General features: G+C 51.0%; 8 protein-coding genes across 8 annotated transcripts; 6 read left to right on the plus strand and 2 right to left on the minus strand.

Moving 5' to 3' along the window:
* Nucleotides 1–114: 114 nt before the first annotated feature.
* On the minus strand, nucleotides 115–1,308 carry ABOM_010938 (WD repeat protein; the record flags this gene model as incomplete). Its single annotated transcript, XM_022538066.1, has 1 exon — nucleotides 115–1,308. The coding sequence occupies one exon, from the start codon at nucleotides 1,306–1,308 to the stop codon at nucleotides 115–117; it is 1,194 nt and encodes a 397-aa protein (XP_022384432.1).
* A 1,098-nt stretch (nucleotides 1,309–2,406) lies between these two features.
* On the plus strand, nucleotides 2,407–4,439 carry ABOM_010939 (ATP-grasp domain-containing protein; the record flags this gene model as incomplete). The annotated part of the gene is made up of 3 exons (XM_022538067.1): nucleotides 2,407–2,449; nucleotides 2,498–3,888; nucleotides 3,942–4,439. 3 exons carry the CDS (start codon nucleotides 2,407–2,409, stop codon nucleotides 4,437–4,439), a joined length of 1,932 nt encoding a protein of 643 aa, XP_022384433.1.
* Nucleotides 4,440–5,347: 908 nt separating this feature from the next.
* ABOM_010940 (putative mRNA capping enzyme alpha subunit) lies at nucleotides 5,348–6,499 on the minus strand (the record flags this gene model as incomplete). The annotated part of the gene is made up of 3 exons (XM_022538068.1): nucleotides 5,348–5,710; nucleotides 5,763–6,429; nucleotides 6,471–6,499. 3 exons carry the CDS (start codon nucleotides 6,497–6,499, stop codon nucleotides 5,348–5,350), a joined length of 1,059 nt encoding a protein of 352 aa, XP_022384411.1.
* A 1,194-nt stretch (nucleotides 6,500–7,693) lies between these two features.
* On the plus strand, nucleotides 7,694–8,451 carry ABOM_010941 (uncharacterized protein; the record flags this gene model as incomplete). The annotated part of the gene is made up of 2 exons (XM_022538069.1): nucleotides 7,694–7,823; nucleotides 7,877–8,451. 2 exons carry the CDS (start codon nucleotides 7,694–7,696, stop codon nucleotides 8,449–8,451), a joined length of 705 nt encoding a protein of 234 aa, XP_022384410.1.
* Nucleotides 8,452–9,554: 1,103 nt separating this feature from the next.
* ABOM_010942 (hexose transporter protein) lies at nucleotides 9,555–11,351 on the plus strand (the record flags this gene model as incomplete). Its single annotated transcript, XM_022538070.1, has 5 exons — nucleotides 9,555–9,668; nucleotides 9,734–9,939; nucleotides 9,991–10,157; nucleotides 10,215–11,003; nucleotides 11,053–11,351. 5 exons carry the CDS (start codon nucleotides 9,555–9,557, stop codon nucleotides 11,349–11,351), a joined length of 1,575 nt encoding a protein of 524 aa, XP_022384409.1.
* Nucleotides 11,352–11,782: 431 nt separating this feature from the next.
* ABOM_010943 (putative GAJ protein) lies at nucleotides 11,783–12,379 on the plus strand (the record flags this gene model as incomplete). The annotated part of the gene is made up of 1 exon (XM_022538071.1): nucleotides 11,783–12,379. One exon carries the CDS (start codon nucleotides 11,783–11,785, stop codon nucleotides 12,377–12,379), a length of 597 nt encoding a protein of 198 aa, XP_022384408.1.
* A 1,281-nt stretch (nucleotides 12,380–13,660) lies between these two features.
* rim8 (pH response protein PalF) lies at nucleotides 13,661–15,985 on the plus strand (the record flags this gene model as incomplete). The annotated part of the gene is made up of 3 exons (XM_022538072.1): nucleotides 13,661–14,128; nucleotides 14,199–14,589; nucleotides 14,646–15,985. The coding sequence occupies 3 exons, from the start codon at nucleotides 13,661–13,663 to the stop codon at nucleotides 15,983–15,985; spliced, it is 2,199 nt and encodes a 732-aa protein (XP_022384415.1).
* Nucleotides 15,986–22,718: 6,733 nt separating this feature from the next.
* ABOM_010945 (putative secretory component protein shr3) lies at nucleotides 22,719–23,444 on the plus strand (the record flags this gene model as incomplete). Its single annotated transcript, XM_022538073.1, has 2 exons — nucleotides 22,719–22,764; nucleotides 22,843–23,444. The coding sequence occupies 2 exons, from the start codon at nucleotides 22,719–22,721 to the stop codon at nucleotides 23,442–23,444; spliced, it is 648 nt and encodes a 215-aa protein (XP_022384414.1).
* Nucleotides 23,445–23,647: the final 203 nt, after the last annotated feature.

Consider the following 23,647-nt stretch of genomic DNA (forward strand, 5'->3'; position numbering starts at 1 on the left):
TTTTTTTTTTTAGAGAACTGAACGGTTTATTGTATGATTTATGGGATATGAATGGGTTCCATGTGTGGTTATCTAAGAGTTTATGTATGTATATGTGTGTGTGTATGAATCAAGCTAGGCTTGTCCGATAAACCCTCTGTAGATCTCATCCAAAACATCCCGTTTGCGTTTCCGATCCGCTTGCTCCGCTTCCTCAGCCTCGTCCGGCTCCCCCTCTGGTTCCCTCGACACCCAGGTACGGATCGTCCCGTCCCCATGCGCAGAGAACATCTCCACTCCCTCTCCCGAGGCGCCATTGCCACGCCAAACGAGGGAATTGATCCTCGCGGCACTGAGCGCACTAGACCGGCCCCGGAATTGCTGCTGCCCGCCCATGAGACCTGGGACCTTGAGACGCTTGATGAAAGTCCCTTCCCGCAGCTCGAACATAAAGATCTCCCCGCGGTCGTCGTTCTCGCTGAAATTAGGCCACAGCAGCGTCTCCTGCCCAGGACCCATGACGCCTTTGGGGAGGACCAGTGGTGCCCGTTCGGCGAGGTGGGAGGTCGCGGCGTTGCGGACCCGGGGACCGAAGTGGGCGAGGGTGTTTGCGCCCGTGGAGGCGTCCCACACGCGGATCCGCGCGTCTTGACCGGTCGTTACCAGGTGTGAGCCGTTGGAGGTCCACCGTACGCCGGTCACGGCGCCGTTGTGCGCCCGTGCGTGGGGGGAGAATGCGGGCCGGCTTTGGTAGTTGGGTGGTGCGCTGCGTGCTGGTAGTAAGCCCACGGCGTCGTCCATGTCCAGGGCGGCAATGGCGGAGTTGTGGCCCCCGCGACGGATATCGAATAGAATCACTCTGTGGTCGGCCGATGCGGATGCCAGGATATGGGGTCTGTGAGGGGCCCAGGAAACCGAGAGCACCGACGAGGAATGTCCGGGTAGTCCGTGGGTTGATAACCCCGAGCGGAGGTCGAGTAGTCGCACTGGGCTCTCGGACGTGCCGACGGCGATGAGGAGAGGTGAAGCGGGGTGTGAGGACATCGAGTGGGCATATGGTGTGCAGTCGAGTTTGAATGTATGGACTGGGGTGATGGCGCCGGGTTCCAGGGCTGAGAGTTTGAGAGTCCCATCACGCGAGGCTGTCAGTATGGTCGAAGGGACTGGGTCGAAAGGGTATATTGATACAGAGGTGATGGCGTGCGTATGGGCATCTTTATGCGACGATTTTGTGACCGAGGCGATGGATCTGTGGACATGGCCTAGTTCTGAGCCTCTGGATTCCAGGTCCCAGAAGTGAATCGAGGGGTCTGCGCCGCCGGAGACCATACTGGTTTATTCATTTAGTACGGTGGCGGACGGTAACAGCTGGGGGACATACAAGCGTCCGTCATATTGATCTATCGCCAGCGCATTCACCCCGGCCCTGTGGGCATAGAGCCCATCCTCGGAGTGCAAGTGTACATCTACAGCGGACACTGGCTGTTCAGGTTTCTGGAGACTGGAGAAACGGATACCGGGGGCCGGTTCGAGGTGCTGAACGAGACGGCTCGTTTGCGCGACATGGAATGTGTGTGGACTGATGGACCCAAGGGTCCTATTCAGAAGATAAGAATTCATTCATTAGGAGGGTGACCGCTACGATCGTTGTTTGTTCATCGTTGATCGTTGATCGGCTTTGATGTTATCGCCAGATGCGGGGCGGAGAAAGGTTACACCGAGAATTTGTTCTGGGGGTCAACCGAACCCTATACACCATACTGCGCTTCAAGTGTCCTAGATATCCGTGGGAATTGTAAAGGCCAGCGCGGTGCGACTGTTACTGCAATGCCGACGTGGAATATTTCGAAATTCTGCTGTACAGCCCACCGTATCCTAACGCAGACAAGACTACTCCCTACTCGTGCTGAAGCCACCTGGATGTTAGTTAGGGCTTCAAGGGTGGTATGATGTGATTTACGAATGCCAGGCTGTCATTGGTCGAATGTCACCCTCCGCAACGAACATTCACTCCGAACCCCGATGAATCTACTCCGTACGAGCCTGTGCGGAATGATACCCCGAATATCACCTGCAGGTCGGAATAGACTTATAAGAGCACGTCAGATCGACTAACGGTGTACCAGTTATCATTACGACCTGCGCAGGAGATTCTAGATCCTGAGGGGAAGCTGGCGAGGTCAGATTTTAGTCCTGTTGGCTTGTAACGTAGCCATATTTTATAAGGAGCTTGACTGTTCCTGGGCCTGTCATTAGTTAGGACAATCTGATGATTCTAATCAAGGTTAATTCGTCACTATACTACATGACTCCACTGGCTGTATTTGCTGAGACAAAGTTAACCCCATACCCTTGAGCGTTATTTAACTTGGACCACCGCATGGCGATAAGATACCCTGAGTTATATCGTGCTTCTCCAATTATATAATGGTCTCTCAAAAAGTCCAGGTCCGGTCCAAAAGCCACGAAGGTAAGAGGCCAATCCTGCTTGAATCTTACTGTAACTAAGCATGAGCAGACTTACTGCTAGAATACTCATGGTCTCTTCTGGACACCCCATCCACCGGAAATCCATGGCAGTCGGTGGATATAGTCTTCCGGCATGTATTCTCAGTAAATGCAAACGACGCTTCTAATCGCCTCGAGGACACCTATATCCTCGATTCTGGCCAGAACACTGCCCCTCAAAAATATGGACCGGAAGCTTTCGGTTCACATAAAGCATTCCAGTTCTTCCTGCGATGTTTGCGCGCCGCAGCCACGTCCAGGCCACGTGTAGCGAAGCTTATCGTGCCCTTGCAGAAAGGGCATATTGTCCGCTCAGATATTATTCCTCTGCGTCTTCGAGACTCCCAATATGTCGAGACGGCGGTGTCGTTTGCAGAGCCCTTCCAGAGCTACACAGGCTCCGCAATTACACTTCCCGATGCCAGCAACCTACCAGCACTTTTCTCCGCGGCCACGGCCGGGCTTCTTTTGCAACATAATGTAGAGTCTGATTCAGACCCCGGATTTGAGGCAATGTCTCTAGCTGTTGAATCAGACCTTGAGAACAGACTTTCATTTCCGTGGATACTGTCTGAACCCATGCGCCGGAGGATACTGATACTAGTTGATGCGAACAGCAGCCACCCCGAGGACGGAGTGGGCCTTTACCATGCAGCTAGAGTGCTCGGCATCGACATCGTCGTGCTGGACAACGCAGGGCACTGGCTCGAAGGGCCCGAGTATGCGCACTGGCGTGAAGCGTTCATCCCGACACGTCTCACTAATCCACCCGAAGAAGACGTGGTTGACCGGATTGTTGAATCCGTGAAGGCATACGGTAAGCCGGTGGATGGCATTGTTACATTCGCGGACTCGTTCTGGCCTTATATCGCCCAAGCTGCGCCGCAGGTGGGCCTTCAGACAGCTTCACAAGAAGCGCTAAGAATCGCCACGAATAAGTACCGCACAAGTGTATTCGCCGGCCACCAAGCTTATCGTGCGTCGAGTCTAGACGAGGCTCTTGATGTCGCGAAGAAAACAGATATCCCTTATCCACTTATAGTCAAACCGTGCGATGGCTGGAGCTCGGAGGGTGTATCGCGTGTTGATAATCTTGACGCGCTTACCATGGCTGTCCACGCTATCGATGTATCTCGCCATGGAACTGAATTCGTCATCGAGAAATACTGTGACGGCCCGGAAGTTGACGTCAACTTCGTCCTCCTGGACGGCGAAGTCCTCTTTTTTGAGGTCTGCGATGACCTCCCCAAGTCGGCAGATATCAATGGACCCAGCGTAGGCTCGCTGCATAACTTCCACGAACTGAACAGCGTCTACCCGTCCGCACTCCCTTCCCAGGAAATAGACCTCCTTCGAAGAAGCTTCCTGGACACACTACGCAAGCTCGGTCTCAAGGACGGCGTAATGCACCTCGAGGCCGGGTCGAGTATTCATCAGTCGAGTACACGAAACAGAGCAACGTCATCGACCTGTCCCCGCGTGCTCCGACCCAGCAACCACCAACACCCTGGCTTATCGAGATCAATCCCCGTCCTCTCGGCATGACGGGCTCCCAGATTATCGAGTCCACCTACGGCATTGACTACTGGGGTCTGGCTCTGCTCGTCGCCGTCGGTGACAAGGCCCGTGTCCGTGCTCTATCCCAGCCTTTTAAGCATGGACCCCAGTATACCTGTATCATGGCCTTCATTCCGGCTGACTACCCCGTATCTTGCCAAGGCATCTTTGACTCGGAGGATATTTGTGCAGACTTGATAGCCCGCAGACCAGATCTTGCTCGGCATATTAGTCGTTGTGCTTGCCTGGTCAAGCGGGGCCAGAGAATTGCGCATCCGAGTTCGGGGCGCCATACCTTTTTGGCGTATTTTAATATCTTTTCGAGAGTGGGGAGGAAGGAGGCACTGAATTTAGCGAGGGAGGTTAGAGAGGAAGTGAGGTATTCGTTTATTTGAGAGGGATATGCTTTGTATAGCTTGTGATGCTGGAGTGGCTCTAGAGTGACATGGTACAGCTGTAGATGAAGACTTATCAACTAGGGTTAATGCGCTTATAGAAGCTATTTATGGAACTAAGGAGGGGTATGAGAGTTTCTTATTCTAAAACATATTCAAATAGTTGATCTCTGAAATGTGAAATTGATAGTAGATGTAGAGCATGCGAGAGAGGAGAAAGATGGTCTCCTCAGACGCATCTTAACTTCCGCCTATCAGCTCGCTCAAAGATACATGGATAGCTTTGCTGTATACCACGGATAGCACATCATCATGATATAACAAGTGTTTGTCTAGGGGATTAACCCTAACCCCTGGCTTTGAAACATCGTTGCTCAACTATAGTCAGTGGTCAACTCAATCATGACCTAGACCGTCAGCAACGACGTAGAGACAGCCCCCGCTTTCAAGTCAGACAACAAACTGTACTAACATCACAAGTAAACGCTCAGACTTGTTGTCTGTTTGATCCTGGTGTTCTCAAGGAGAGCCTGAGCAAGTCAAAGCCCTACCTCGGCATCAAGTTGGTCTCGTGCGACTGATCCCAAGCGGCATGCGACGAATCTTTACATGCGAGGGCAATAAGGGCTATGCAAGGAAGACCTAGAGCTCACCTCTGTCTAATGGCATCTGCCCAAATACTATATGTCATGGCTGACACGATCCGTCCCTACCTATGGAAATAATAGGACCTGATCATAGTGACCTTTGGCCTAGTTGGGAGCATGCTTGCCCGGCCACGTCACACACGCTCTTGCAATGGTAAAAACAGTTGAAACCAAAACTTGAAGTTTACGGAGTATAAAGGCAGCCATTCTAATGTAAAACTTATCCAACTAACCCCTTTTTCTGATGGAATGTACTTATAATCACAGGCTATCGTAGCTCTGCCGCGCCTCCCATGCTGTCTTGATAGCTGGGGCGGCACGGGTTAGGTCGTCTTCGGTAACGCAGTCGGCTATACTCTTGAGGGTTTTCTCGACAACAGAGATAGGGTTTGCATCTCTCTTGTCATTGCGAAGGCGGTAGAAACACCAGCGAGATTCGCTGTCTTTGTAGCATTCGACGATAGTACCATCTAACGGAGTACGCATCGCTCTTAGGTCATCCCATTCTTCCCGGCTGACGTACATCTCGCCAAAGGGGAGATACTCTTGTGGGGAGAGCATGACAGACAAATGGTAGATAGGGATGACGTTTGTAATCTGGTTCGGTAACGCTGTTGATCTTGCCTTCGGAATCCGGCTTAGCAACAGGAAATTGTAGATGCATGCGGAAGTCAACTGTGTTGTCCGAAGCAGGTTTCCATTTGAGGATATGCTCATCTAGGCCAATATAGTAGGGTGTGTTACAACAGGTGAAGATGAGGCCGTCATTCCCACGAATGCGCTTGACCTTTGGGATAATATCATGGAACATCATTTCGATGTTATAGCTGGGATACATCGACTTCACTTCGATAATAAATGGTCGGCCCTCCTGAGGAAAATCTCGGCACATATCCTTATAGGGCCCAAGTACTTCCGCCTTAAGATATGCTAAGCGCTTGTCGAATGTATCATGCATTACTCTGTGTCCGCCTAACACTAGTATATCGAATACTAGGTACTTCAGCTGCTGCGAGCCGTCCTCGTAGGTATCGAGGACAAGTTCACCGTCTATTATAGTATCGTCATGGATCGACAGGAAAGTTTCATCGTCTGGCTTAGGATAGTGCAGCCCGGATACATAGCGGTAGTCGTTTTTGCGGTCGATCAGGTAATGTATCCCAGATTTGCCGGAGTTAGTGTACCCACGCGCCATGTACATTAGACACCGAATCCCATCGCTCTTCTCACAGACATAATAGTCTTTTTGCTGTAGCTCTGCCAGGTGTAGCGACGAGAAGCTAAGGGGGGCGGCACCAGGGTATCCGATCGTGGTTTGGCCGAGCAGGTTCGCAACCTTGCGGCTGAGGGTCTCAGCTCTCTCGGGCTCGACTTTGACGCCCACCACATTAGGTCGGGGAAGGAGGGGTTCATCGTTGAGAAATGATAGGAGATGTTCCAAAGTGCACTATACGGGCTTGTTCCCTGAAAAGTTACGGCTGTACGGAGTAGAATAGGCAATATAAACAAGGTCAAGTCCTAAGGTGGTGGGGGGTAATGGGGGTCTGTCTCGATCCACTGTGGGCGAAGACTGAAGTACACAGCCCTCCGAATATTCACACGAATTCTGCTACCCATAATGCTCGAACTCACCCAAAGTTGGGGTTTGGTAAGGCAATAAGCCGTAGTATGTAGTCTATACGGCGGAGAAACATAAAAAACAAAACAAAAAGAAAATCTGGCCATTGGAGTTTACATAAAATAGAACCCATCACATACTAAAGGCCACGTGAGATCGAGAGTCTTATAAAGTGAAGGACTGATATCATTTATACAACCTGGTCTATTTCACTCAGGGGTGCGTATTATATCAATGTATCAAAAGGCTTGGATGTTGGATTCGCTTTTTTCTTTCCAAACTTTTTGTCCATGCTCAGCTTTATATGGTGATGGCTTATGTCTTAAAATATATATTCAATGTTAAGTTGCTACCTTCAAAAAACCTCCTGCAGACAGTAGCAGTCATATAGGCATTTTCATTGCCAACGTCCCTTTCACCAGAAACCCAGATAAGGAAGATACAAGAAAGAATGAACGAAGGAGACGCTGTACGGACGTACTCAGTATGGACTACAGACGACAGAGTACAGAGACCGAAGGCTTAGCCTATAATAGAAGGCGGTATTAGTGAGACACCACGCTAGTGGGACCTCCTGGACCTCAAAGCCATGGAAGAAGTACTCTGGAGATCGTTTATACCACTTCTATCTCTACAGAACGGGACATGCCTGACTTTTAAATTGGCCTTGTATAAGTAGTAATCTGGTAGAACACCTATACCACTTAGATTAGGTTCCTAAGCGTTGGCAGACCTACGACAGTGACCCTCGAAAACTATCAACATCCAAGGCGGCCTCTGTGAAAACGTTCAAAAATTCTGCCGGCTGGACTGATCGGAGTAGTTTCTTATCAGCGCCAGCAGCTTTAATGACTACTGTCAACACGTGATTCGCGACAGATGCGTGTCGGACGATAAGAATTGCAATTGACGACTCGAAGTACAATCGCGATAGGTATTTGAGTTCTCGGTGTCAGCGCATGCATCACACAGGCGCACCCGAAGTACCAATGTCCTACGAAAAGCCCCTTGCGTTCAGTCAGAACGCTTTCCAACCTCCGGAGGACGAGGACGACCATGCAGAGGGGCCTTCTTTTAGACGACAGAAGCGACAAGCAACTGTCTACGATGCCGTAGCTGGTTTGGGGGACCAACCCGAGCTTTAAAAAGATTTTTTTTCTGATCGATCTTAGGCCGGATAAATGCACACGGTTTCCTTCCATTAATTCCTTTCTCCTCGCGATACCGTGACACGGCGTCCTCTAATTTTCGACCTGTCCGTCCGGAAGAAGTCCTCTTTCGTCGGCAAAATGCACCGACGCGGTACGAGGAGAATGACTTCTACTTTGCCCATGAATCCCTTCCGTCCGACCGTCCGCTCCCTAGTTCCGACCTGCTAGAAGCTATTCATACCTACTCAGCGGACTACTACGACTACGCGACTCCCGACCGCGGCCAGGATGATTACCAAAGCATGGATGAAACGGCGCTGATTGCCATGGGCATACTTTTGGAGGAGATGGCGAAGGAATCCCTCGGCAAAACGGGTGATTTAGTCCTGGTGGAAGGCGAGGAGATAGGAAGCGAGGAGGAGCAGTCTCGATCCCAGACTGCGAAGCGCGTCGGCCGTAAAAGGGCCAATACTGGTCGAAGTAGCATCCTGGCAAGCTCGGGGGACGAACTCGGGACGATTGTGAGGAGGCAGAAGAGAAAGCGCACAAAAAAGCCGCGACTGGTTCGGACAGCCTCTACGACCGATGCGGACTGAGCCGCGGAGCCCTTGGCGACACATGAATATACCGTGCAATTAATGCCAGCTAAAACCTTTTTTTTTAGGGCATCGGATCATGGATTGGCCTCGTGATCTGAACCTTGTGGCGTTCAATAAAAGAGATTGGCTGTTGGTGATACGCTGCGAAGTTCAAGTTCTCGACTCCCACCCAATTGATCCACCAATAGGCGCCTTGCCTTCCAATATGTTAGCCCCTTATGACCCTTGGAAACGAGCTGTGGCATTCTGTGGCGTCTCGCCTGTCAAATGATACTGACAGCGAGGAGTCATTTGCCTCCCCCCCTCCCAATTCCGGCCAAAGAACGTTGTGGGTGTATTGGGCTCTCTGGTTTACCGTGGTCAAGCATGGGAGATTTTGATCCTTCGGCACTTGGCTTAGCTTCCCCTTGTTGGTTTTTGACGAGTTATCCTCGGTAAACATGGCTTCGAAATGATTTAAGTCTCCTAAGGCAGAAGCTAGAGGCTTGGCCATTACTCGTTCCGGCTTGGACGCCAGGTCTCCATTGGAGGACCGGACGCTAGACCGTCCTTAAATTCCCCGGACTTCAGCCACGGCTCCCATACTGGTCCTTCAGCCCCAGACTTCCTTTGGCGTTGTCCTCTTTTGTGTCTGGGGTACATTCCAAAACAATTAGCCTGAAATCAATGCGCTTTCTTCTCATCGCGTACGACAGCCGCCTTGGCGAGTCCTTTGGACGAATCATCTAGTACTACGTTGTGTGATTCTCGGCCCGCCGAGCCTGTACAGCTCTGGCTCACTTGCCTGCCGGCATCGAGCTCGAGACCAGCTCCCCCGCGCCCTATGGGACCTGCTAGTCGATCTAATCCCATCGTGTCTCGAGAAACCCCATTGGACACGCTTTCTTGGGTCCCCAGCAGTTTAGCCGGACCATGTAATGTAGCGCTTAGCTAGATTTGATAGACGGAAAAATCCCCGGTTGAAACGCGGTCGAACATGGCGTTCTTTAAGGTCGCTTTCCCCCTCATGCAATGTACTGTTACAGGGTACAGGCGTGTGTCTTCAACTCGGTCGTAGAGATTCGCATTTGCCAAACGACTGACCCGTTACTGAATTCACAATGGGTTCGGACACCTTCCAACTTGCCGGTCGGCAGTTCCCCAAGGTGACATGGTGGAAGAATCCAGGCATGAGAAAAACCTATATCTGTCTGGGCATGGTGGTCCTGACGGCGGTACGTTCCCCTGGCTCACTAGTGATAGTCCATCCGACCTCGTGCTCATATTGCATTCCGAATAGGCCACGAATGGTTACGATGGATCCATGATGAACGGTCTTCAAACCCTCGAACCCTGGCAGGAATACTTCAACCATCCCGGTGGCTCTCTTCTGGGAATCCTTAGTGCCATTATGTCCCTGGGATCCCTAGCAGCTCTACCGGTCGTACCGTACATTGCGGATCTGCTGGGACGTCGGATGGGTATCTTGATCGGTTGCTTGATCATGTAAGGTCTTGCCCGTGCGGAGCCTCAATCAGGGTACTTATTATATGCTAGGATCCTGGGTGTTGTCCTTCAGAGCATCAGTGCCAATTACGGCATGTTCTTGGCAGCTCGATTTCTGATCGGTTTCGGCGTCGCCATTGCTCACGGCGCTTCTCCTCTCTTGATCACCGAATTGGTGCACACCCAGCACCGTGCCATCTTCACCACAATCTATAATAGTACGTCTCCGCATCCCAAGTCCTGTCCTCTCGTGTGTTTCGATTAACAAGACCCAGCCACGTGGTACTTGGGTGCCATTGTCGCGGCGTGGCTCACCTTCGGCACCAACAACATTTCGAACAACTGGTCCTGGAGAGCTCCGACCATCGTCCAGGCTGGGCCGTCGGTCATCCAAGTCATCTTTATCTGGTTTGTCCCCGAGTCGCCTCGATTTCTCATCTACAAAGGCAAGCACGAGCAGGCCCTCAAAGTTCTGGCGGACTGTCACGCCAATGGTGACCAAGAGGACGAAGTGGTTCAGCTGGAGATGCACGAAATCAAGGAAACCATTCGGTTGGAGAAGGAGTTCGAAAGCAACAGCTGGATGGAACTGATCCGCACCAAGGGCAACCGACATCGCATGATCATCTGTATTACGGCCGGTTTGTTCTCTCAATGGTCTGGCAACGGTCTGGTGTCCTACTATATCGCTAAAATTCTTGATTCCGTCGGATACACTAGCTCCGTAGAGCAGAACTTGATCAACGGCTGTCTCCAGATCCTCAACCTGATCGTGGCTTTGACGATGTGCTTCTTTGTTGACAAGATCGGGCGACGCAGGCTCTTCCTCACCTCGACCGCCGGCATGTTAGTGGCATTCATCGTGTGGACCATCTGCTCCGCTCGCTATGATATCGGCAAGGCCTCGGGGGCGGCGAATGCCGTGGTCGCCATGATTTACATCTACTACGTGTTCTACAACATTGCTTGGTCGGGCCTTCTGGTGGGTTACACAGTGGAGATCCTCCCGTACAGTATCCGCGCCAAGGGTATGACCATGGTGTGGCTCTGCATTGATGCCGCGCGTAAGTGCCCCTGTACCCTCGTGGTATGCTAGTCGCTGACCCTTGGCAGTTTTCTTCAACCAGTACATCAACCCCATCGCCCTCGATAACATTGGCTGGAAGTACTACATCTTCTACTGTGTGTGGCTTGCAGTCGAGCTGGTGGTGGTCTGGTTCTTCTACATTGAGACCCGTAATACCCCGCTGGAGGAAATCGCTCGGTACTTCGACGGGGAGACCGCCATGATTGGCGGTGCTGCCGCCACCGAGAAGGCTCGAGAGCTGACAGACACATTGCACGTTGAGGAGGTCGTTCCGACGAGTGATACCCAGAAGGAGCAGGGTCGCGTGAGCGAGTTGAAAGTTTGAGGATGGCATCTCCCTGGTGGATATTGTACCTAGTAATCGGTGTTGCTCGGCGGGGATCTCCATGATTTCGATTCAATCTCTGTTCTATATCATCTATCTGTGATTAATGTAGCGACTGCTTTGGCGCATGCGGACCAGTTTTCCCTTCTCCCTCGACGGATGTAATGTAATGTAGAAGATCACGAGTTATCATTGGAACCAGGTGACTGCACCTGACGTCGACTGTCCTACAGACTGAACATCTCCCGGCCTACCACTTGACGAGTACTGAGAGATAATCTGAACCACAGTCCCCCATTCGAACTAACATCAGCTGTACCCTCGATAACCTAGCTCTAGTAACTTACACCATGGTATGTCACTACCCAAGACAAACCCACATAGGTTTCCATCTTACAACAATGCAATGACCCATGAATCACATCAAACTAATGAAAGAAAAGCCCCCCAAACTCACCAAAGTCGAAAAACAAGCGCGCATCGTCTCCCACCTCCGCTCGACCGGAACCTGCCACACGCTCAAAGAGCTCGAGAAGATGCTCCCCTCGATCGTGTCGATCCGTGGCATGCAAGTCAAAGAGTACCTGCACGAATTGGCCGACGAGGGCCAGATCCGGGTGGAGAAGATCGGAAGCGGGAACTGGTACTGGTGTTTCAGTGGAGAGGAGAAGAGGGAACTGGAGCGAAAGGTGGAACAGCTGCAGGAAGAAGTGGATCGACTACGGAGCAGTACTGAAGAACTGGACAGGCAATTGGCGGTCAGGAAACGGGAGATAGAGGATGATGAGAAGGCGCTGGGACCCGGTGAGCGAGAGAGGTTGATCCGGAAAAATGCGGAGTTGCAGAAGGAGTGTCAGCAGTTACGGAAGGAGTGGTTGGCGGTGTCGGCCAGCATGGATGGGGGCAAGGGGATTCAGGAGATGAAGGATGAGGTACAGGAGTTTCAGCGGGAGGCGCAGATGTGGACGGATAATATCTACGTGTTGGAAGGGTTTATGAGGAAAATGGTCGGCGCGATCGCGAGATGATGGAGATGTTGCAACGGGAGTGTTACGGGGAAGACTATGTGGAAGGGGAAGGGTTGCGAGAGTGGGAATGATCAACCTATTCTTCTTCTTCTTCTTCTTCTTCTTTTCTATTTTCTTATTTCTATTTCTATTTCTATTTTCTTTTTTCTTTTTTAAATTTATGTTTGTACTGAATCAGGAGCGCTGACTCCTGAGGGAGTCCGTACTCACTCGAATAACGGGTAGTTATTATAACTCTAAAACCAACAGATGTGGAGGCGCCAAGTCTCAAAGCCCATGAGAACAAAAGCTTGACTGACGGGCCACGCGAATTCGTTGGCTTTTCCACTTCTCCGCCTCTGGCTTATCGCGAACTCATTTCCCTCACTCCACCAAACTCCTCGCCGTTTATCCCAACAAATCACTCGACATCCTCCTGCAGACGGAGCGCTTTCCGACCTGCCCGGCCCCTCGATTCCATTGGCCTTCGCCCTGCAACTCCCGCATTGAATCCTCCCGTGTTGCCTTCGAAAACGCTTCTCTCTCTTTCTCTCGCTCGCTCCCTCACTTCCGGCAATCTGTACTTCCGGGGCTGAGGGCGATACTTGACCCTCTTGCCATTTCTCTCTCAATGATGCGGGCCTGTCATCTCCTCTCGTGATTCTCCTGCGCCTCTTCCACCACCTCCTCCCCTCTCTCTCTCTCTCTCGGTCCCTTCGCCGTCACCCCCCCTCCTCCGTCCGACTCGTTTGTATATAGGATCCCTTTTCCGACCGTCCCCTATCGCGTGTGCAATTCCAGATTGGAGGGACAAGCGAGGAAAACCAAAAAAGGAAGCACTAGACAAAAACAAGCATTGCTCGGTCGCGTGTTTGTTTTCCCCGTCGGCATTTGCGCCCGACGCTGACATTGGGTCTGGTGCGATTGATTGCCCGAAGCTCCCGACTGGCAGATTGCTTGCTCGAGTGATCGATCGGTTTCATTTGGTTGTTAATATCGATCAGTCATTGATTCATCCACACGGCCTTATCTGGCTGCACCGGGGAATTTTGAACGGTCCTTCAGCCATATTGGGCTCACCATCCAACCCCCTTGCGTGGCCGCTCCTCTGATTTCGTTGTCTCTGGTTGGTCGTTCGATACTGTGGATATTGAAGTTGACTCTATTCTTGCATTCCTCCCCTCCCTTACCCTCCCTTCCTTTGTCGCCCCTCTTCGTTCCTCTTTCCCGTTCCTCTCTTCCTCTTACCAACTAGCACCTCCACTCCTCGTGTATGGACTGAGGGAGGTGTGACTGTGGGTCATGTCCGTCAACTCTCCCCCCGCTCAACCCTCCTCGTCGCCGCTTGGTCGGAATCGCAGCTCTCTCTTACACAAGTTTCGCTCGTCACTCGGTCAGCGCAATCGCAGCCTTACTGATTTCTACATCGAACCCGACGACCCCTGGCGTTCCTATTTCCCCGGGGATGTGATCAAGGGGACCGTCGTCCTTACCGTCGCTCGTCCCGTTCGCCTTACACATCTCGTCGTTTGTTTACATGGTTATGTCAAGGTCTTTAAGAATACAGTTCCCTCCGGGGAGACGGCCCCGGATGTGGGATTTCTCGGGCCTGGGCGCGGGCGCCGAGGAGCGGAGTATTTGGGCAATGGGCTGGCCACGCTGTTCGAAGACGAGGTCGTCCTCTGCGGAGAGGGCCGCCTTAAGGAGGGGATCTACAAGTTTCGCTTTGAGATGGTCTTTCCGCCATATGCCCTCCCCAGTAGCATCAGTGTGCGTAATCCATTGCGGCTCGCGCAGGTTCTCCCCCCTCCATTATTCGCTAACGAAATGCGGCGTCTAGTTCGAACGAGGCACCATTACGTATATGCTTACGTCCACCCTAACAAAACCTACCACCATCAACCCTACCGTTTCCTGCCGCCGACGTGTGAACCTCATGGAGAATATCGATATCGCTCCCTTTCCCGCCCCGAAAGCCCGTGTCGTGACACTGGAGCCGGTCTCGAAGCGCACGCGATCGAAGGCAAAGGCGAAGTCGACGAGCTCGGATACGGCACCGGATTCAACGTCGGTCGATGTCTCGGTCAGTGGCGCAGCGGGTTCGGACCATCGCCCTCCGTTAAGTCCCGCTCCCAGTAACGTCAGCTCGTCGAGTCGGATGAGCAACAGCAGCCAAAGTTTCCAAATAGCCAGTGACCCGAGCTCGTCGGCCGGCACTGGACTGCGAAATAGTGAAGCGCGCAGTCTCACGCCCTCCTTAGGAGATAAGACCATCACGCTAAAACAGAGGTTCTGCGCGCGGGCGTCCTTCCTGGAGATACATTACCCATCAAAGTCACCATCAACCATTGCAAACAGGTGCGCAGCGCACATGGGATTATTATCACCCTCTATCGTCAAGGACGAATTGACCTTCATCCATCGATTCCGGTTGGGACCTGCGCGAATGGGAAGAAGCCCGTTTATGAGGACATCTATCCGCGATCCCGAACGGGGTTGGGCGGTCTGACGATCGGCACCAGCCGGACCAGCAGCGTCTTCCGGAAGGACTTGGCGCAGTCGTTCGCCCCGTTGGTGGTCGATCCCACCACATTAACGGCCATCGTGAAAACATCCATCCGCATTCCCGAAGATACCTTCCCCACTATCACGCGTACCCCGGGTAGTATGATTAATTTCCGCTATTATGTCGAGGTCGTGGTCGATCTTCGCGGCAAGCTCACCTCGCCCGAGCGGTTCTTGCCGCGGTTCAACTTGGTCACCTCTGGCAGTAACTATTCTCCCAGCGGCAAGGTCCTGAATCCGACCGATGCCAGCAGCAACGCCATCACGGCGAATTGGGCGGGGAACATCTTAGATACCGATCAAATCCGGCGGGAGAAAGGGGTCGTCGCCGTCGCCTTTGAGGTGGTGATCGGGACGAGGGATTCCCATCGTCGGAAAAACGAACCGCGACGCGCCTCCTCAGCCGCGGCGAGCTCGGATCTACAGTCCTCCGCTGGAAATGCTCAAGGGGATGGGGAACCTTGGCCGGCAGATCAGCACTCCGTGCCCAATGGGGAATCCGAATATCCGTCGCCGGAAGAGTATGGGCCGCAGGAGCTGTTCTGGCCGGAGTACGGGGACGAGTCGCAGCCGCAGTACCAGTCCTTGGGCGAGATTGTATCGACGCCCCAATCGGAAGAACCGACAGACGAAAAGGCGCGCATGCGGCACGCGGAGCAGATGTTGCTTCCCAGTCAACCGCCGAATGAGGCGGAAGCTGGACCGTCGACCGATGTTCCCACGGCTCCTGTGCTTCCCGAGGATGATCACATCAACGGCTACCACCACTTGCCCTCACCGACTGAGAGCACGGTGCCGCAAGCGTTGACTTCGGCTGAATCGGTTCAAACAGTCGTGCCTGGCAGTAGTACTCTGAATCGGCCTTCCGCACCAGGCGATGACAAACAAGAGCTGGAGCGACAACGGTTACTGATGGAGGCGAGTGCGCCAGATGAAAATGGACCGTCCCATAGCAATGCCGCCGATGGACCGAGCGCTCCCGTCTTCCACGACGAAGGCGATCACCAGCTGGTTGGTGGCAATGCGCACGGAGACGAGTCCTTGCCGCGCTATCAACGGTAGCACGACACGACGGGATAGTGATACACTTTGATTTTCTTTATGAGATTTATTTGCATTTACGGTTGGGTTAACCCGGAGATACCACCACGTTGGCATGATTTTGAAGTATATTTATTCTATACTATATTTCTTATTGTCTGAGAACATGGCTTCCCCAGAGGAAGTAGACATCGGCGTTAGGTTTGGCATAGCGGCAGGCTATCTGCTCTGCAGTGAATACATCGTATAGCATACATCTTCACTGTCTCTATTCTGTATGGGTAGCGTCTTCACAAAAGATAGTTCGACTACAAGCTTCACTTATATAATTCACGATAAATACCTTAGGTGAAGAATCTGAATGAATGGCATTTTCTGTCCATATAACCTGGCCTGTAGGATCCAACTCCCACCGTTTCTTCATACTACATCACCCACCCAACTATGTACATTGTCCATAGAACCTTTCCATCAATCATAGCTATCATGACTATACTAGCTCTGAACTCCAACGAAATGCCATCTCATAATGCCCTAGCTGAGAGATCCACAGCCACATACCGAGAGAACCATCTCTTATCGAGACCTAATCCTCCCCCACGAAGGAAAGAAAGGTGTATTCTTTACAAAACCCTAGCCATCCCCAGGGGCCATTTACCAGACGACACACCCATTTCGTCTCCCCAAGGTTCTGCACACATCATAGATCCTGGAGTTTGCCTGATCAAGTCAAACCCAAGTCGAGTCTGCCGAGATCACTAAGTATAACCGAAGACACCGACATCACTACACTGTGACAGTCCACGCCCACAAGAGCTCACTATTCAGGAATCTTGCCGTGTATGCTCTCTTCTCTGGATCCTCTTGCTGTGCCCCGTGAATTAGTGAGTAAGTGTTTGACTCTCGATTGAACGATGGGTAGGTTAACATTGAGCAGCTGCACAACTGGACCATTTCAAAAACATCACTGGTCAACGAGGCACTTTGTCACAGGTGTATATGGCTAGTATGTGCAGAATAGCAAAACCAACAACTCTGGGGCTATACGAGACACCCATATCTTGACTATCCCTTGAGCAAATAAACATCATTTGCCGGGGTGTACTGAACGAGTGGCCTCCCTCCCATGTTAGGTAAACGTATGTAGTCACTGGGAGGGAACGAATGCTGAACCAGGGAGATATTGCTGCTGCCATTGCGGCGCCCCATAACAGCACCTGCAATGGCAATAGCAGCAAGGACAGCAGCCAGAAGAACAGTGGTAGCGGGTTCAACACCTCAACAAACCTACGCAACTTCGATTCTTTGCAACCTTTCCTCAAGGGTAAGGAGCAGTGCAGTGAAGAAATGGCCAAGCTGTCTAGGCTTGATACCAGAAAGAGAGATAGTCGGGTGACATGCTTGATGTTATACTGATGCCCCCCCGCTGGAGGCCCACTCCAGACAAGCCAGCTCCTTCGGCTATAGTGGGTTCTTCATCGGGTGCTGGCCCTGAGTGGCACGCTGACGCTACCGATGAAGAACTTGACCCTCCAGAATTTATCATGGGGTTTGGTATACTTGGTGCAGTGGTACTTGCCGCCAAACAAATTTCTACTGGTATCCGACAGCGGAATGAGAAGAATAGTGGCTATCGCTTCAGCCGGGCTCAACACCCGGTCGACCAGAGAACAGTTTGCTCAGCTCGATGAAGAGACTCTTGAGACTCTGTTGGTCAGCCTCCTCACAGGTTCAGAAACGCTACCCCAAATCCCAAGCAAATCAAACAGAAAAATGGGATTCCCAACCGTGAGGCTACTTGTATTAAGGAGATTGACCATGGGTTTTGGTGAGTGGAACGACATGGAAACTTGGAGTTACTGTTAAGCCTAGTGGAGGTTGGTGGATATATTTTGAACTGAGCCATCAGGAAAGAGACTGAACGACACAACGCATCCATTGAGCTTCAACTTCATATCTACACCAAATAACTATGGACTTGGGTATTTGAGTTGATTCATAATCCGACATTCGTTCTCGAAGCTAGCGCGTGAATCAGAATATGTGCTGCGACTTGCTATCGATGCACGATGGCTAGAAATCCCCAGAACGACAGGCAACTCATACATTGCGATCAATCCTGCCAGGTATACAACCCGACCATCGAGATTTGGAAGCTTGGCGGAAGGGCTATGCTTCTACCCTGATAGGTAGTGTGTGGAGCTGTCCATAATGCATTGTCAACGCACGCTGGCATGATATTTGGCAACGGTGGATTGTTCCACACATTATCCTTTTCTTTACGAAGGACACGAAGATATCTGTGTGAAACGCAGCCTGGGTACCTGTGCTACGCCTAACGCTGGGAAGATCAGGCGGCGAAGGGTAAGGCCTGTACGCATTGCTGCATTATACAACACTTTGTCTTGGACTTCCATATCTCCTCTTTATGACAGCCAGGCCCGACCCCTCAACACTAGGCCCCGCATAGACGTCGAGATAAACCTGGCAAGCCCCCTGTAGTTCCGCTGGGTAACAAGACCTGGGATCTGTCAGGGGTATCCTACTTCATCTTGCGCATGTTGAAGGTGATACAAAAAAGAACCCCGAGGTCCTTATTTCATACTCAGGAAGTCGAGCTTGGGGTCCGAAGCCTTGTGGACAGAGGTACTCGGGACGTATAATAATGTCCCCATACTGAGCATAAGTAGCCGAGACAAAGACTTGGGGGAAGTGACCTACCGACGTTCACGTCCACCCAAAGGTACAGAATGTTGATAGTTCCCCAAGGGTCAGAAGCGGGGGCCGTGATCATCCTGTGCATTGGATGGCTTTTCGCTCATGCCGGGATAGCTCAGACATGTAGGCGTATCCTCCTTGAGCGTCGACCCGATGGCCCGTTAAGGCGTCTTCTTTTCCCAGCCCGAACAGACTACTGGGATGGGACAAAGAAGCGGAAAGACGCCTGGTCACTGCATATTGATCATCGGAATATATCAGCTGGTAAGCTAGCTGAGAAGAACGTTGATCGGTCAGTTTTATGTCTATATCTTCCCCGAGAGTAGGCATTCTCTGCGTGATACAGACAAACACCGCTCTCCCTTCACACTGCCTATCACTAGGGATGGTAGCGTTTATGGCCTGGGACTTTATGCGGTCTACCTATTCGTGCTGTCCAGTCATAGAGGCCATGGGTCATTTCAACATGACCACTCCAGCTGAATGCCTCGGTTCTTGAACCTATGCCCTAAGTTCCGCATGAATAACAAACCACAGTGGCTAGCCGTTCTCCTATGGTGGGCTAAACGCTTTAAACTAGTACGATATCTCTATGGGCTGCTAAACAATGGGGGAAAAGCTAGTTACGTTCATGCAGTATCATGACTTGTCCATCCCTACAACTTGACACATTGTGGACGTGCTTAACAATAGAGTTGCTCAAACAATTCAAACCCCAGGGATACACCAATAGCCTCCAAATGCGATTGATTATACAGATACTAGAAGACGACCAACACACCGATTTGGCCGTATCGGAGAACGTTCATGGTATATCAGCCCACCCGGTAAAATCGATATACTCTACGGCGTGGCATTCACAAACAGACGGATCTTCCGAGATAATGAACCAGATTATTGAGGTCGTTCTTCAGTATGCGGTAGCATCAATGGAGTCAGTTATCGGCTAGCCCAAGGCATTACCACACCTACAGTCTGTGTATAACCGTTCGTCTTACTCGACTACGAATGAAACACCGCACTGTCTAATATATGGCTGGTGCCAGAATAGTGAACGCCAGCAGAACTGCAGCTTATATCAAACTCGGTTTCAAGATGGATCATCAAGGCCTCGAGGAATGTCTCGGCGCCATGAAGAGTAACATTGGTTTATAGCCTGCAAGGGATACTATGCAATGATGGGCGAATACCTGATAAAATGATATCCGTGAATTATCAACAAATCTCTAGGTGATCCGCTCTTGGGCTTTGAGTTGGAGACCGGGGGCTTGCAGTACACTGCCAAATACCTCAATATGGGCGAGCCGATACGATTCCATGGCTTGTCACTGACTATCTTGAACTGGATATGCTGGAAAGACTACCTGGGCTATGATGTCGACTCCCGTACGGCTGTTTATACGCATACTGATGTGAACATTGCGGTACAGCATCCAAGATTTGGCCTCCGTCACGGTCTGTTGCGTGTGAGTATTGTGCTTGTTTTGCATCACGAAGTCTCTGACAATAATCAAGTCAGACGTTGGGTCTTCAACTAATTACAACACGGAACTACGCAATGGCTATATTGGAGACCATTCTCGGTCATGACGAAGGAGCCGTATCGGCGCTTACTGAAGGGTGCTCGTGAGAATAGGCTAGAACATTGCAATCTACCTGCGAAAAGCCACAAATAGATTTATCGAGGCTGTTCGGGGATTACGCTCCCTAACGTGAGTACAATGCATTCCCGACTAGGGAAGTGGGTGCCCTAAGAGGTATTCAAGAGAGATCGATTGGACACTAAATTCGACAATAAGCTGTTTAAATAGCCAGTTGTGGGACATAGCGGCACTTCGGGTATTCGGTAGTAGACACCAGCTGCACCCAGAGAAAAGGTGGAAAGTGGGAATGGATGTTGATGTGGCCAGAACCCACGGCTGCACATGTGTTGAAGATGCATGTGCCACCTTTATCACTCGAGATTTTGAATCCTTTGATATTCGGTCATGGCGAGCAAAGGTTATCTGGGGGCAACTCGTGACAGACACTCACAGGAACCGAGAGACTCGAAGTATTGTTTTCCGCGGCAACTCAGAGTCACCCTACTTGTAATATCCGGCTTCTCTGGCAGCTGGTTGATCTAATCCGATGTCAACTACAAGACGCATTTCAATATAGCTGGTCTAGGCGTATCTGGGCCAGATATAAAGCAAGTTCATGGTTAATGAGTGAAAGCATACCGAAGTTATATAGCAGCACGGTAGGGCTCAGCGCTAGCCATCATACCTGGTCTGGATGGCTTTGACATAGGTCTATAGACCAAATCACCGAGTACATGCAAGATAACCATGTCATATACGGGTTTGATATCAACGTACAACGAAACCATCTTTTTTCGACAGGTGTCCGATCCTACCATAGGCTGGAAACTTGAGTATAGCCCGGTAGTTCTACACAACTATACTTACAGCCAAGGTGTATCCGCAAGTGTACAACAGTCAATCGGTGTTGAAACCATGCAATAAGTATTTATGAGGTTAATTGGAGTCACAAAGGTATTTTTCTCTATCAGTTCCGATTTGGCGATTCCTGTACCACATGCCACAAAACCCTTTATAATGAATATCGCAGAGTTTGTTTGCAGAGGGCGAGTTCTTGATCGGTTCGTTTCCAACGACGAGATGTGCCTTTCGGCTCAGAATGACGAGTGGGAACTCCCTTGGCAACGATACTACGGATTGGATATCCACACAGTTCTTCACCTTTGGCCTACTCCTTGGTCATCTCTAATATGTCCGGTGCATTACCGGGGCACCTTCAATCAGGGTATCTGGCAATCGCCGCCACCCATCAAACACATACGAATCAGGTCTGGACCAGAATATAGGACTCACTATCCCACACGAAGTAACCTGGTGAAACTAGCTATAGGAACTAATATTTCCCGATACTTGTAATTAAACATACTCCCGACAGTCTATAAATTCCGTAGGTCTTGCATCTTATGCTGGTCATGTTACTGTTCCATCGATCGAGGATTTGTCTACACACTGCAGAGGTGTTTCTGCAGAGGATACAGTTGCTATTTCGACTCGGGGTGAATATAGCACTTGCGTGATAATATTGTCTCCTTGTGTAGTTTTATTAAATGGCTGGTTTGCTTGTTGGAGACGATCTATAAGTATATTCATTTGTTTACATACTTTTAAAGCCGTTCATAGCGTCGGTTTATTTTAAACCTGCCGGCAACATTATCCAAGAAGCTATCGATCAAACTCCACCACCGTTATACAGTGGTATAGGACGAGTGAGGGTTGATTGAAACCCGGAGCCTGGGAACTGGGATTGCTGGGTCGTAGATTGGCTTAGGGTTATAGACTTGTTTAGAAACTGTTTAGAAAAAGACATATATATTTGTATCAGACAATTAAATCTTTAGATTTAGGTGTCATTTGCCAGAATCTATATAATATTGTTCTTTCCCGCGCATATATTCTGTACACCGTCCCCTATAAATCATTGAGGATGTCACGTCAGCCACAACAGACCGTCTCAGGACTCCAATGAACCATGGAAAAGAAATAAAAACAAAACTATTAAAAACAGAAACAAGGATAGAGAATAACACCCCAGAAACAAAGCCTCAGCAACGACTACCTGTCCACATAAACATAACCCCAGACCTCACCGTGTAACTCCAGAACCCAAGTACCGAACGAGCATCAACCGAGGCAACCGAAACTCACCAAAGACACCAGAAGAGTATAGGAGAACCTCTTCAGAACTAAGTTAATCTAGGCAACTCCTCTTATCAAATCAAACCCACCGAATCCAAATCCCATTGATAACCGATAAGCCGGGGGAGGATTGTTGGGAACCCAATTCTTCTTGGCAACGCAACCGCATTAAATTAGTGACCACCTCTTTCTTCCTTCCGCCTCGTATACGGGAAATACCACCACCAACCCTCAATCTCACCTCCTCCTTGCACCCACCTTTAACCTCCCACCCGAAACAAACCAACGCGAAAGAAAGCGAAAAAAAAGAAGGCAAAATGGCCTTCCGCACCGGGTCCTTCGCGACCTTCCTGATCGTCTGCCGTACGTTTCCCTCCTCTCTCCGTCTCCCCACCCCCCAGATAACCTGCAATGTAACCCCAGACTAACCCAACACTCCAGCAACGGCCTTCTTCCTGGGAATCATCTTCTCGCTGCTCCCCTACGACTACCCGATTCTCTGGTCCAACCACCCGACGCCGCCAACGCACTATGACTACTTCGAAGCGCACCTCCAGTTCCTGCACGCCTCGCCGCCGCTGATCCCGCGCATCCTGCACATCGTGATCTTCCTGGGCCTCCTGGGGCTCATCCTCAAGCTGTACAAGCCCTCCGAGTCCAACATGCTCTTCGACGGCGCGTCGCTGGTGCTCTACATGTGCGGCATCACGGTGTACATCGCGAACATCGTCAAGGGGCTGCGGTTGGTCAGCGCGGGCAAGTACGGCGAGGATCTGGCCAGTACGGACGAGGATAAGGGCCAGATCTTGGGCCGCGAGGATTCGCTCAAGGTCCTGGCGGCGAGTAATACCATCCTGGCGCTGGTGTTGATCGGGGTGTTGGTGTTGCAGGCGGGGCAGTGGTATGCGGAGCGGAAGGATGCGCAGGAGGTCGAGGATATGAATGGGAAGAAGGGCGGTGCTGCTTCTGGGGAGGAGGCGGTGGTGGCGCAGGGGGCGAGTTCCGGGGTGAAGGGCAAGGGTGCGGCTAAGAAGAGGAATTAAGTTTGTGTTGGCTTGCTTTGGTGGGTGAGGTGATGGTTCTGGATGGTTCTGGATGGATGGATGGATGGGTTGGGGTAGGGTGTGAGAGTACTTGTTCTTCTGTTTACTTTACGGTTTTGTTGGAGGTATGTGTGGCTGGCTTGGGAATATCGGGTTTGATATTTGTGGTCATTGTAAAAGTGCTCGCATAGTAGTCTCCTCGA

The sequence above is a fragment of the Aspergillus bombycis genome, assembly GCF_001792695.1.
Source record: "Aspergillus bombycis strain NRRL26010 chromosome Unknown contig00134, whole genome shotgun sequence".
NCBI lineage: Eukaryota > Fungi > Ascomycota > Eurotiomycetes > Eurotiales > Aspergillaceae > Aspergillus > Aspergillus bombycis.